The 14,325-nt window shown below is 43.5% G+C and overlaps 1 protein-coding gene across 2 annotated transcripts in view; it reads right to left on the reverse strand.

Annotated features, from left to right (window-relative positions):
* Nucleotides 1–456: 456 nt before the first annotated feature.
* The window catches only part of LOC309545604 (septin-10-like), a 132,717-nt gene continuing 118,848 nt past the window's right edge, over nt 457–14,325 (reverse strand). The window contains exons 10-11 of one of the 2 annotated variants that reach the window (XM_082244846.1): nt 2,988–3,172; nt 457–1,097 (exon numbers count right to left, since the gene is read on the reverse strand). In XM_082244846.1, the coding sequence (XP_082100972.1) occupies nt 1,088–1,097; nt 2,988–3,172 (195 nt within the window). In that variant the 3' untranslated portion in view covers nt 457–1,087. The remainder of the gene's footprint in view (nt 1,098–2,987; nt 3,173–14,325) is intronic. The other variant, XM_082244845.1, reaches the window with a different exon arrangement.

Consider the following 14,325-nt stretch of genomic DNA (forward strand, 5'->3'; position numbering starts at 1 on the left):
GCCTAAAGAAAATAAAAAATGTTGGACACCACATCAAATGAGTGATAAGCTGCAATATATTATATTTTTGTTTTCGAGCTTAATACTGCATTTCAGGGGTACCTAAAAGAGACTAATAAACAGCAGCAGGGGTAATCAGAAGATGTATGTTGCTCCTTCTGCAGCCAAAACCAACACAAGCTGCATGAACGCCAGTCAATTGCAACACTTCATGTAAGAGCTCGTCTTCTCTCTCGCTTTCCCGCCACCATATATTCATATTAACCCATCATGATGAAGTGTGAGAGGCAGGCAAGCTTTGGCACTACAAGGGGACACTGAAACCGGCTGCAGGTATAAGCAGACAACTCTTTACCAGGCATAATGTTAAAATGGCAGCTTGGGTCTTTGTTATGCAATCAATACAACACGACTTACTAAGAAGAACTTGAAGTATTCATGTGAAAAAGTTCCCGTTTATAAGTAAACTTGCCTATATAACATCAGTTTTAAAATATACATTTGGATTAGGCAACTGTTTATGCAATTCAAACAATTATCATCTTAGTGATATGTCAAAAAAACAGGGAAATCCAAAATGACCTAAGTTTCAAAGTCCGCATGAAACAGACAATATTACAGAATAGATATGAATATAAATGTTTTCCCTGTAACTAAAAGTTAGAAAACAGTAACATGTCTGAACAAAGCAGATTATACGTATAGAATGATCTGTGGGCACATGAACATATCTCCAGTTTGTATACTGTATGTCCCATTTCCTTAGTAACCTACATAACAGAATATTGAAAAACCATAAGTAATGATTCCTGGACTCTACAGCTGCAAACGTCTCCCGTTGTATTCTTTGGTACCAGGCAGCTCCAGGAAGGAGCATACCATCCAAGCAGCCATCTGCTTTTCACGGGGTTACAACTAAAAGGGTCAAGATGGAAATTTGCTTTGTTCTTTATCTTCTGTCATTGGCTATCGTACACAGATTTCTGTCCTTTCTTTACAGAAATGGATGGAGGTTTCATGGACTCATTTAAAAACAGGTGGAGTTAAAACCATTGCCACCGGTGAATTTGATTGTAGCATCATCCAATCACATGAAACTGCAAAACATAGAATATATGGGTTTTAAAAGTCTTACACTGAATATCAATTTTGCACTTCTTGTAAAATTCTATATCATCTGTATGAAGACACCCGCACAGCAGTTATATACAGGCATACCCCGCTTTTAAGTGCACAATGGGACCAGAGCATGTATGTAAAACGAAAATGTACTTCAAGTGAAACAATACCTTTTTTCATTTCCTAGGCAAGCTGGCTGGCCACAAATAGGATATGTTGTAGTCCTGGGTCCCCTCACATTGCTCCCTAAGTTTGGTATCCCTGTCAATTATGGTTTGGGAGTAGTGCCATGTCAAGCTGACCAAGATTTCCCATAGACGCCAATGTTAAAAACTGGGAGTAATGCCATGCCAAGCTGACCAGGATGTGTCCGTACTCGCGAGTGTACGTAAAGTGAGTGTACTTAAAACGGGGTGTGCCTGTATAACAAATCAAAAAGTTTTCATGCACTCCAGAGCACTGGAGTCAACTTTTCCCTAATTGAAATATTGTATTGCAGTTGCTGATCTTCTGAAAATGCTAGCTGCCTGGCTTTTTCTTTTACTACGGTACTTTTTGATTCACTGGCCCAGAGCAAATATATTGATTAAGAAAGCTAAAGAAAAGTCAGAAGCCCTTTTCTCATAGTTGTTCTGGGCTAGCGATTAGTATTAAAAACAAGAGGCAGACACGCCATAGCAAATAGCCACTTGACCTCCGGAAGGACACAGCGGTCACGGGATCACGCAGCTGCTCTCCCCAGGAAGCGCTCCAGGGCGCACATGCGCAGTGACCTATCAGTACATCACTAAGCCTGCAGCTGCTGCAGAAAATGTAGTGTGGTGGGGCAGCAAATGGTTAAAGGTTTGCTTTAAGGCATTGCATTTACAGAGTAAAAATGTTGAAAAGACTGCAGTTATAACTATTACTTAAAATACTGTCATCTCTTTGAGGGCTTGTTCACACTATAAATCGCATAGGTGCGATTCAGATGTGACCCAGGTGCAGTGCGATTTCACTGAAGTGGGCTGAAATCGCACTGGACCGCACCAAAAGTAAACTACTCAAAAAATTGAAGGAACACTTTTTAATCAGAGTATAGCATAGTCAATAAAAATCTCCTGGGATAATGATCTTGTCAGTTAAGTAGCAGAGGGGGTTGTTAATCAGTTTCAGCTGCTTTGGTGTTAGATAGGCAACAATGAGACAACCTCCAAAACTGGAATAGTTTTACATGTGGAAGCACTGACATTTTTTTCCCTACTCCTCTTTTCTCACTAGTTGTGCATTTGGCTAGGGTCAGTGTCAATACTGGTAGCATGAGGCGATACCCCTTTAGAGGTTGCACAGGCAGTCCAACTCCTCCAGGATGGCACATCAATATGAGCCATTGCCAGAAGGTCTCAAGAGCATGGAGGAGATTCCAGGAGACAGGAAGTTACTCTAGACATGGCCACAGGAGGTCCTTAACCCATCAGCAGGACTAGTATCTGTTCCTTTGTGCAAGGGAAAACAGGATGAGCACTGCCAGAGCCCTACAAAATGACCTCATGTGCAGCATCGGGGCAGTTGAAGATCAAACAGAGGCCAAGATGGCAGCTTCCTTGGTTGAAAACAATAGGCGGGTTTACTTCCATTTTAAGCCTGGGGGGGTTCAGGCTTCTCTGTAATTTCAATGGAAGCATCTTATTTTAATTAAAAAATTGATTGTATGATCTGTGTAATTTAGGGCTCCTGTATTTTATTTTTTGTGTTTCTATATTGTATTCACGCATCTCCCTCTTACTTTGATAACAGGGTTTAATTCTGATGCAAAGTTTTACTTTGAAAATAGAAATATTTACTGGTCTCATAATTGGATTTGGAACAAAGTGAAATAAGACATTTACGTTTTGCGATCCTTCTTTAAACTGGTGTTGGCTACGGTTCCAAAAGCCTGTCCTTGCAGAAGCTCTGCAGCAGCTTTCCGTTTACTGAAAGCATTCATTTCTTCCTGTAAATCTTTCCTTTTCTCGTCAAGACTTGCTCTTTCATCCTGATGAAGCCTCTTCAGCTGCTCGAATCTGTTCTGAAGCTGTAAAAACACCATAAACAGATGTAAAAAAGACTGCCTTCAGTCTAGTCTACAGTACAATAACTATGTTACATTCTACAAATATTGATACAGATAATTTAGCTACTAGCTAAAAACAGTGCTAAAAATAAAAAATTAAAAAAATAAACAGGAAAAAAAATAAAAAATGTTTAAAGCGCCCCCGTCGCTGCGAGCTCGCGCAGAAAAGAAAAGGCATACGTAAATGAAAATGGTGTTCAAACCACACATGTAAGGTATCGCTCCAATCGCTAGAGCGATAATTCTAAAAAAAGACCTACATTGTAACTCTAAACTGGTAACTGTTAAAATTTTTAAAGCTTCACCTTTTTAAGTACTGTAGTTTGTCGCCATTCCACGAGTGTGCGCAATTTTAAACCGTAACATGTTAGGTATCCATTTACTCAGTGTGACATCATCTTTCACAATATATAAAATAATTGGGCTAACTTTACGGTTTAGTTTTTTTTTTTCAATGCAATGAAATTTATTTTTCCAAAAAAATTGCGTTTGAAAGACTGCTGCGCAAATACTGCGTGACAAATAAATATTGCAATGACCACCATTTTATTCTCCGGAGTCTTTGCTAAAAAAAATATATATATAGAATGTTTGGGGGTTCTAATTTTCTAGCTAAAAATACTGATTTTAACTTGTAAACAACAAGTGTTAGAAATAGGCTTGGTCCTTAAGTGGTTCAAAGCACACATTATATTATATATAAAAAGGTCTACACATTCTTTGAATTAAGCGCATTGACCTGTTTTTTATAATGCCTGACTGCAACATCAAAGGTGTAATTTTTACAGTATAACCTGTTAGGTGCCATCATGTGCCAAGGTGCCATGACGAGGGAGTCTAGGAGCCAGCTAAAAAATTTAGGAGCCAGTTTGTGCTGGGCAATATGTAACACTTGTATATATGTATATATGTAGGTGGCCAAACGCGTGCATTTACGTTTGTTTGTGCGTATACATGAGGGTGGGGGGGATTTTATGTGCTTGGGTGTAACTTTAATTACTAACTACTGAACATCACACGTATGTGATGAATTTTTGGTGACAGGTTTTCTTTAATGAGACATCCCCTGTGTTCCACTGAATGTAATGCAGTGCAGATCGCACCGCATTACATTCTTGCCTGGCCATGCTAGCCAGGGAAACTGTCAACAGAGACCTGTAAATGGGCAAGCGGAGCCTAGGGCACATAGTGCAGGGCGTGAGGGTGTGTGGGGGAAGGGGACTTTACCCGCATGTATGGAAGCAATCAAGCGGCAGTAGAGCCGTCCGAATGCTTCCCCGGACAATGTAGAAAAAAAAAAAAAAACGACCTGCCTGTCGCTGTAACTGCATGCCCCAGGCGTCGGATGATACAAATTGTGCACCCCTGCAACAGCGAATGGGTTAACAAGAGCCCAGTATTCAATTTCTAGTTACCATGAATTTGCTGAGCACTGAATTAGGATATATTGAATGCGACATGTTCACAATAAATTCAGCATGTAAATGTGTAGGAATTTTTTATTTAAGAAAACTGCAGTAGAATGTCACATTAACAGCTTCTAGACGGCCCCACGTACATATACTGCGGAGGGGCGGCCCTTCAGCACGAAATGACATACCTGTTCGCCATTTTTTGTTCTGGGTCTGGGGCGCGCATGCGTGCCGCTAGTGACCTGCTCTCGCTGTAATTGGACACAATGTTTGTCAGCACCAGAGATCATTCCTGAGAGAGGCAGAACAGCGGTCTATGTAAACAAGGCAGATCGCCGTTCTGTTAGATGGGAAGATTTTAAAAAACCTGTGTTCTGCTAAGCAGGAACACAGATCTAGGTCTTCCCTCAGTCAAAGCAACCACCACACAGTTAGCAAGCACTCCCAGGGAACACATGTAACCCTTTTATTGTCCCTGATGTTAACCCCTTCCCCAAGAAACCAGGTGAAGACCAGTTGAAGATGTCAGCCCACTCAACGGTGACAGCGCGGCGCTGAAGGGCTTCGGTTTCAGGTAAGTTTCACATATTGTGCTAGTATGCGATGCACCCTGACACACCGCATCTCTGACGTAGGCTCTTTACCATGTGACCAGGCTTGACCAATCACAGCTGGTCACATAGTAAATAGGAAGTGCCGTTGATCGGCTTTCCTCAGTTCCTGACAGGCACAAGTAGAGGAGAGCCGATCTGCTGCTCTCCTGACTGTCTGCGCTGGTAATCAGAGCATTGATTACCAGTGCAGACCCTTGGGGGGGGGGGGTTCTAGAACCACCAGGGATGCCCACCCATGACCCCAGGGATGCCCACCCATGACCCCATGGATGCCCACCATGGCCACCAAGGATGGCAATCTGGGTTCAGGGAGCCCGCCAGTGCCCTCCCCATCAGTGCTGCCTGCCAGTGCCCTCCCCATCAGTGCTGCCCATCATTGCCATCTATCAGTGCCGCCCACCAGTGCCCATTATTGCCCACCAGTGCAGCCTATTAGTACCGCCTATCAGTGCCCAGCAGTGCCGCCTATCAGTGCTGTCTATCAGTGTTGCCCATCAGTGCCACCCCATCGGTACTCATTAGTGCAGGAAAAAAACGTATCTATTTACAAAATTGTATAACAAAAAAACTTTTTTTTCTTCTTCCAAACTTTTCGGTCTTTTTTTATTTGTTTAGCAAAAAAGAAAAAACCTTGCGGTGATCAAATACCACCAAAAGAAAGCTCTATTTGTTGGGAAAAAATGACAAATTTGGTTTAGGTTGGATTACAAAATCAAAAGAACATTCCTAAAACTAAAAATTTCAAACAAAATTCTACAAAAGAATGGCCAGGTTTAGTCTGCCTCTCAGAAAGTATACTTAATGTGGGGAGAGGAGTGCCCGCTGTCCGGAGTAATGCCATACATGATGGGAGAATCACTATCACTATTGAACATAAAAACTGTAGAAATCAAGCCAACACTTCAGGGCTGATATGCAAACGTACGAACATACATACTGTAAAATGGCTAAAAAAAATCTGCGCTCGTTTAAACTGCTGCTTAGTAAACTTTGATACCAGTTTAATAACAATGAAATTAAGTCCCCGTTCACACTGGGGCGACCTGTGAGGCGACCTGGTCGCCTCACAGGTCGCCGTAGGTCACCTTCTATAGAGAAGCTGCGGACCCGTTCTAATAGGAGCAAAACAAGTCGCTCCGACTTAGAAAAAGGGTCCGGAGCTTCTTTGGGGCGACCCGGAGTGACAGTCATAGACTTCAATGTTATGAAGTCCGTGCCGGCCGCTCCGAGGTCGCGGCGCGCTGCTCGCACCGCGATCTCGGAGGTCGCCCCTGGAAGTCGGATCTCCCCAGTGTGAACGGGGCCTGAGGATAAGCAGCGCTAATAATACACAAAATAAGAAATAATGTGACATACTGTATAAACATATTAAACGCATTGAAAGTGCAAGTTCAACTCATAAGACCATATGAAGTAAATATGAAAACCATAAGGACCAATCAGGTCAAATTAAAGTCCATATAAGCTTAAACAGTTCATGAAGTGCAAAAAGACAAAAAAGGGATTAAAAAAAGTGCAATTGTACATTTAAGATGAAGGGGAATCCATCACCAAGCATATACTGTTGTCACAGATAAGTATACATGTTCGCCAGCACACCATGGATCTTGCCATGGTGTGCTGGGGAACATATATACTTATCTGTGATATATCCAGTGTTCAGCTGGTGATCCCTGCAGCACCCACTATAGATGTGCCTGTATCCAGGAATGTGTGCGATGGGAATATGAACTATAATATACTATTGTCAGACGCCTCTTACCAGATCTGTAGGACCATAGATTATAAGTGGTCAGATGCCTCTTACCAGATCCGTAGGACCAAAGATTATAAGTGGTTAGATGCCTCTTACCAGATCCGTAGGACCAAAGATTATAATGGTCAGACACCTCTTACCAGATCCGTAGGACCAAAGATTATAAGTGGTCAGATGCCTCTTACCAGATCCGTAGGACCAAAGATTATAATGGTCAGATGCCTCTTACCAGATCCGTAGGACCAAAGATAATAATGGTCAGACACCTCTTACCAGATCTGTAGGACCAAAGATTATAATGGTCAGACGCCTCTTACCAGATCCGTAGGACCAAAGATTATAATGGTCAGATGCCTCTTACCATATCCATAGGACCAAAGATTATAATGGTCAGATGACTCTTACCAGATCCGTAGGACCAAAGATAATAATGGTCAGACACCTCTTACCAGATCTGTAGGACCAAAGATTATAATGGTCAGATGCCTCTTACCAGATCCATATGACCAAAGATTATAAGTGGTCAGATGCCTCTTACCAGATCTGTAGGACCAAAGATTATAAGTGGTCAGATGCCTCTTACCAGATCTGTAGGACCAAAGATTATAATGGTCAGATGCCTCTTACCAGATCCATATGACCAAATATTCTAATGGTCAGATGCCTCTTACCAGATCTGTAGGACCAAAGATTATAATGGTCAGACGCCTCTTACCAGATCTGTAGGACCAAAGATTATAATGGTCAGATGACTCTTACCAGATCCGTAGGACCAAAGATAATAATGGTCAGACGCCTCTTACCAGATCCATAGGACCAAAGATTATAATGGTCAGACACCTCTTACCAGATCTGTAGGACCAAAGATTCTAATGGTCAGATGCCTCTTACCAGATCTGTAGGACCAAAGATTATAATGGTCAGATGCCTCTTACCAGATCTGTAGGACCAAAGATTATAATGGTCAGACGCCTCTTACCAGATCCATAGGACCAAAGATTATAATGGTCAGGCGCCTCTTACCAGTTCTGTAGGACCAAAGATTATAATGGTCAGATGCCTCTTACCAGATCTGTAGGAACAAAGATTATAATGGTCAGGCGCCTCTTACCAGATCTGTAGGACCAGAGATTATAATGGTCAAACTCCCATGTATTTAAATGTGAGAAACCGGCATTCAGTGTCCAGCAGAGGTAAATACCACTCAGCATCAGATCAAGACATCAAACCGAACAGATAAAAGAGGACCGCCATGGTGAAGCCCGTTTAAGTATTACCTTTTATTGCCAAATAAAAGCTCCATATACTCCAATAGACCTGGGTTACAATGTAAAATCTCTGGTCCTACGGATCTGGTAAGAGGCGTCTGACAACAGTAAATGCCTGGTGATGGATTTCCCTTCATCTTTAACGTACAATTGCTCTTTTTGTGGATCACCTTTTCGTCTTTTGCATTTTTTGAACGGTTTAAGATTATAAGCTAATTGGTCCTTATGGTTTGCATATTCACTTCATATGCACTCAATGAGTTGCACTTTATATGCATTTGATATGTTTATAGGTCACATTATTTCCTATTTTGTGAAATATTTGCACTGCTTATCCTCATTTTCTCATATATACCGTGTTGGCTCAATTTGTACATTTTTTACGTTCAATAAAAGATTGTGATCCTCCCATCATGTGTGGCTTTAATCCAGACATTTGGCACTCCTCTCTCCCCATTCAAGTATCTTTTTTCTGAAGTGACATTGTTGCCGTACCAGTAAGGCAGCAGCCCATACCTCCAAAAGAAGTCAAACGCCACCACTCACTTGCGGAACCAAATAATATTGACCAAGAACAGTTTATCCAGTCCAGAGTGGTCTCTAGCTCAAACAAACTACCTCAGAAAGGTGGCCCATCAGTGCCGCCTATCAGTGCAGCCTATCAGTGCAGCCTATCAGTGCCGCCTATCAGTGCCGCCTATCAGTGCCGCCTATCAGTGCCGCCTATCAGTGCCCATCAGTGCCGCCATATCAGCACACATCATTGAAGGAGACAATTTACTGATTTGCAAAATTTTACAACAGAAACTAAGAGAAACATTTTTTTTTTTTTTTAACATTTTTGGTCTTTTTTCCATTTGTTTAGGAAAAAGTAAAGAACCCAGTGGTGATTAAATACCACCAGAGAAAAGCTCTATCTGTCTCAAAAAAAAAAATATCATATGGGTACAGTGTTGCATGACCGTGAAATTGTCATTCAGAGTTCCACAAAGCTGGAAGCGTCCATAAAACACAGAGCTCCACACACACACTCTCTCCTCATTGGCTCACTGGTTGTGACAGCCAGTGAGCAGAGACCTAGGACAGCTGAGGCTCCCTTGCACAACGCTGGAGAGGGGGCAGCAACATACTTAAGGTTTTTTACTTTTATGCATAGAATGCAAGAAGGTAAAAAACCTTCAGCCTTTACAACCACTTTATTGTTTATAATAGCACCTTAGAAGACAGGATGGCATTGTGCTATAGCCTTCATACTCCACCACTTTCTGCCTATGGGCAGAGAATGGAAAACTAAACACAGCTTATATATATATACCATGGAGTAAACAGAAAAATAACGACTAAAGAATCTTTCCTAGATCTGGGTTTAACAAACTTAAAGTGGAGTTTCACCCAAAGGTGAAGCTCCGCTCATCTGCTTCTCCCCCCCCCCCCCTCCACTGCCACATTTGGCACGTTTTGGGGGGGGGGAGCAGGTACCACGGCAAAGTGAGCCAGAAGTTTGGCCCCCTCCTCCCCCCCCCCCCCTTAGCTGGCCCATGCCCAAAGCACAGCGCGATATGCGCAGTAGGAAACCAGCTGTGAAGCCGCAAGGCTTCACAACTCGTTTACTTTAGGCAAGTTGAAGGCGACAGCACCCAAGAGCCGATTCAAGAATCAGCTCGTGTGAGGACACTGCTGGATGCCTGGACATGTAAGTGCCCTAATAGTAAAAGTCAGCAGCTACAGTGTTTGAGTTAGAAAGTTTGAAATAAATACTGTAAGAGATGGCTGCTTAATCTTGTTACTGCCCTCCATGCCAAGTTCTCTGTGTCTGGTAAAGAATGAACAATCCACAATAGTTTCGTTGACCCTTATGTGCCTTACTCTGTTACTTTAGGGCAGGGATGTGCAGCCTTTTGACTTTCCTAGGCCACACTGGAAGAGGAGGAATTGTTTTGGGCCACCCACAGAAAAAGAGGCAGATCACAAGTTAACAAACCACTGATACAAATAATGTAACTCTCTGTAATAAAACATTTTTTTTTAGAAATAAATTTTATTATAAAAGTAAAAGGGCAACCTAAAACTAGGGAGATATTTGACACTGTTTTTGAAAACTAACGCATGAATATCTGCTTGGATGAAGGTAGTAGCAATTCTCAATTAACGTATTTATCGGCGTATAACACGCACTTTTTCCTCCTAAAAATGGAGGAAAAAGCAGCAGTGCGTGTTATACGCCGATATTAAAAAAAAAAAAAAGTCCAGGAAGTATCGCCGAGAGCAGAAGGGGCGGGCCGGGCTGAGGAGAAGGAAGGACGAGCTGTCATAAGAGCAGAAGGGGGCGGGCCGGGCCGAGGAGAAGGGAGAACGAGCGAGCGCAGTCATCGGAAGTCCCGCCTATGACAGACGTCACACGTCTCGGCAGAGAAGGCGGGACTTCCGATGACTGCTCTCGCTAGTTCTCCCTTCTCCTCAGCCCGGCCCGCCCGCTTTCTGCTCTTATGACAGCTCGTCCTTCCTTCTCCTCAGCCGGCCCGCCCCCTTCTGCTCTCGGCGCTGCTTCCCGCCCTTTTTTAAAACAGATTCGGACAGTTCCAATGGCACTTGCGAGGCTGCATATTTGGACACGGCTGATGGGCTGCACATATGGACACTGCTAATGGGCTGCACATATGGACACTGCTAATGGGCTGCATATATGGACACTGCTGGTGAGGCTGCATATATGGACACTGCTGGTGAGGCTGCATATATGGACACTGCTGGTGAGGCTGCATATATGGACACTGCTGGTGAGGCTGCATATATGGACACTGCTGGTGAGGCTGCATATATGGACACTGCTGGTGAGGCTGCATATATGGACACTGCTGGTGAGGCTGCATATATGGACACTGCTGGTGAGGCTGCATATATGGACACTGCTGGTGAGGCTGCATATATGGACACTGCTGGTGAGCCTGCATATATGGACACTGCTGGTGAGCCTGCATATATGGACACTGCTGGTGAGCCTGCATATATGGACACTGCTGGTGAGGCTGCATATATGGACACTGCTGGTGAGCCTGCATATATGGACACTGCTGGTGAGCCTGCATATATGGACACTGCTGGGGAGCCTGCATATATGGACACTGCTGGTGAGCCTGCATATATGGACACTGCTGGTGAGCCTGCATATATGGACACTGCTAATGGGCTGCATATATGGACACTGCTAATGGGCTGCATATATGGACACTGCTAATGGGCTGCATATATGGACACTGCTAATGGGCTGCATATATGGACACTGCTGGTGAGGCTGCATATATGGACACTGCTGGTGAGGCTGCATATATGGACACTGCTGGTGAGGCTGCATATATGGACACTGCTGGTGAGGCTGCATATATGGACACTGCTAATGGGCTGCATATATTGACACTGCTGATGGGCTGTATATATGGACACTGCTAATGGGCTGCATATATGGACACTGCTAATGGGCTGCATATATGGACACTGCTGGTGAGGCTGCATATTTGGACACTGCTGGTAAAGGCTGCATATATGGACACTGCTGGTAAAGTCTGCATATATGGACACTGTGTAACGCTTCTGCGTTTCTTATATGGTGTGGATTTTCAGCTGCAGAAATAGTTCCACGTCAGTAGTCATGTAAGAGATATGCTGAGATACCATTCCCAACCTCAATGACTCATCATGTGTGGAAGGTCTTATTTCAGCCAGTAAATACACACAATTAGCAAGCTGGTTCCTAGTGTGACTTTATGTATGTGGTAACACAATGATGAGGGTTTGAGGGATAGGTTGAGTGAAGGTGGTAGGTGATAGACACTTGAAGGTGAGACAGTAGCAGATGGATGCAGGAAGGTTTAGCAGTCATGTATGGTAGCAGATGACAGAGTAGCAGGTGGACATACAAGAGTGATCAACCCAGTGCAGGAAAGTAGCAGTAGGAGCTCAAGAGCTAGCAATCTAGTTATGCAGATGTGATAAACAGTCTTTACTATGCAGAGCTAGATAGTGTAAGCTTAGTATAAGTTTATAGAGAATTCCCCTGCGGGGTACTTAGCACTATTAGCGATACAGCCGAAGGGTGGTTCAGGAGAGGCGGATGATCCAGTAGCGGGATACAGGGATCAGCGCAGCGAGGTTCCGTCAGCGAGGTGAGCTTGCAAGCATGGAAGCTTCAAGCAAGGTTAGCATCCAGGTAAGGGTGTTTGAACGAACACATGTGAGTGAGAACCGGCGCTTTAAATAGCCATCTAGTCCGGCGCTGGGTGATGACAGCTCCAGTCTTAAAGGTGTATGCGCACCTTTCCAAAAGTAAATGGTGGGGCGCATACACTTGTGGAAAGTGTAATTTAGGGTACCAAAGGTACCGGAACATTACAATACCCCCCCCCCTTAAGGCCTGCTCCTGAAGGCCTCTGGAGCTGGTTTGTCTGGGTATCTCGCATGAAAATTGCGGATTAATCTAGGGGCATGTATGTCAGAGGTGTTTAGCCAGGTGTCGTCTTGGGGCCCATAGTTCTTCCATCTAACCAAGTACTGAAGTCTTCTTCTGTAGATACGAGAATCCAGAATCTCTTTTATCTCGTATTCTTCTCCACCTTCAACTTGTACAGGAGGGGGAGGTGGAATATTAGGCCTTATTCCTTGGTCCGGAACATGGGGTTTTAGTAGCGACACATGGAAAATGGGATGGATTTTTAGGTCCATTGGCAATGTAAGCTGCACTGCAGCTTTTCCAATAAGTTTCTTGATTGGGAAAGGTCCCAAGAACAGAGGTCCAAGCTTTTTGCTAGGGATCTTCAGTCTCAAGTTTTTTGTTGAGAGCCAAACGAGGTCCCCGATAGTATACTGTGGAGAAGGTCTTCTACGAAGATCATAGTACTTCTTTTGTTGACTGTGAGCGTGTGCAATGGTAGTATTTAGTAAACCCAGAGAATCCTTTATTTGGGTAAGATAGTCTGAGGCTACTGGGTTATTTGAAGGAAGGATGCGTGGAGGGAGAATAGAGGGATGGAACCCATAGTTCAAGTAGAACGGACTCTGCTTGGTTGTACTGTGAGTTGCGTTGTTGTAGGCAAATTCTGCCAGGGGGAGAAGATCCAACCAATCATCCTGTTGGTAAGAAGTGTAACAACGTAAATACGGCTCGATGCATTGGTTGACTCTTTCAGTCTGTCCGTTGGTCTGCGGATGGTAAGGAGAAGTGAGCTTCCGCTCAATCCGTAGTATGTGACATAGTTCTTGCCAGAATTTAGAAATAAATTGGGATCCACGGTCAGACAGAAGAGTTTTTGGGATACCATGTAATCTGAAGACATGTTTCATCAGGAGTTCTGCCGTTTGTTTGGACGAAGGTAGTCTGCGAATAGCAATGAAATGTGCCATCTTTGTCAGATGGTCCACTGACACCAAGATGGTATTAAATCCTTTGGAAGGAGGCAATTCTACGATGAAGTCCAATGACAAAACCTCCCATGGAGTTTGGGGTATTGGTAGACTGCATAGTAGACCGGATGGTCTCGTAGTGTCAATTTTGGACCTGGCACAGACATTGCATGAAGAGACGAATTTTTGTATAGATGTTTTCATGTCAGGCCACCAGAATTGTCGAGAAATCAAATTGAAAGTCTTTGTCATACCCATATGTCCTGCCATAGGCACATCATGCGATAATTCCAAGATCTTGGTGCGTAGGGTAGGTGGTATGTAAAGTTTGTCGTTGTAGTAGAGGAAGCCTTCTGCATCAGTATTTAGTTGTGGTGGGGGTGAATCCAAACTTATACCATGCAGAACCTCTTCCTTTAAGGAACGGACAACTCCAATAATGCGTTTGTGAGGTATTATAGGAACGGAAGGGATTACAAAGTAGTTTTCTTCAGTTAGTCGTGATAGTGCATCCGCCTTTTTGTTCTTATCTGCAGGTGTGTAGGTCACTAGGAAGTTAAACCTTAGAAAGAATAGTGACCATCGTACCTGTCGATGCGAGAGAGTTTTGCTAGTCTGAAGATATTGGAGGTTTTTATGGTCCGTGTATATAATTATTGGTAATTGGGTG

The sequence above is a fragment of the Pelophylax lessonae genome (assembly GCF_965119305.1).
Source record: "Pelophylax lessonae genome assembly, chromosome: 2".
NCBI lineage: Eukaryota > Metazoa > Chordata > Amphibia > Anura > Ranidae > Pelophylax > Pelophylax lessonae.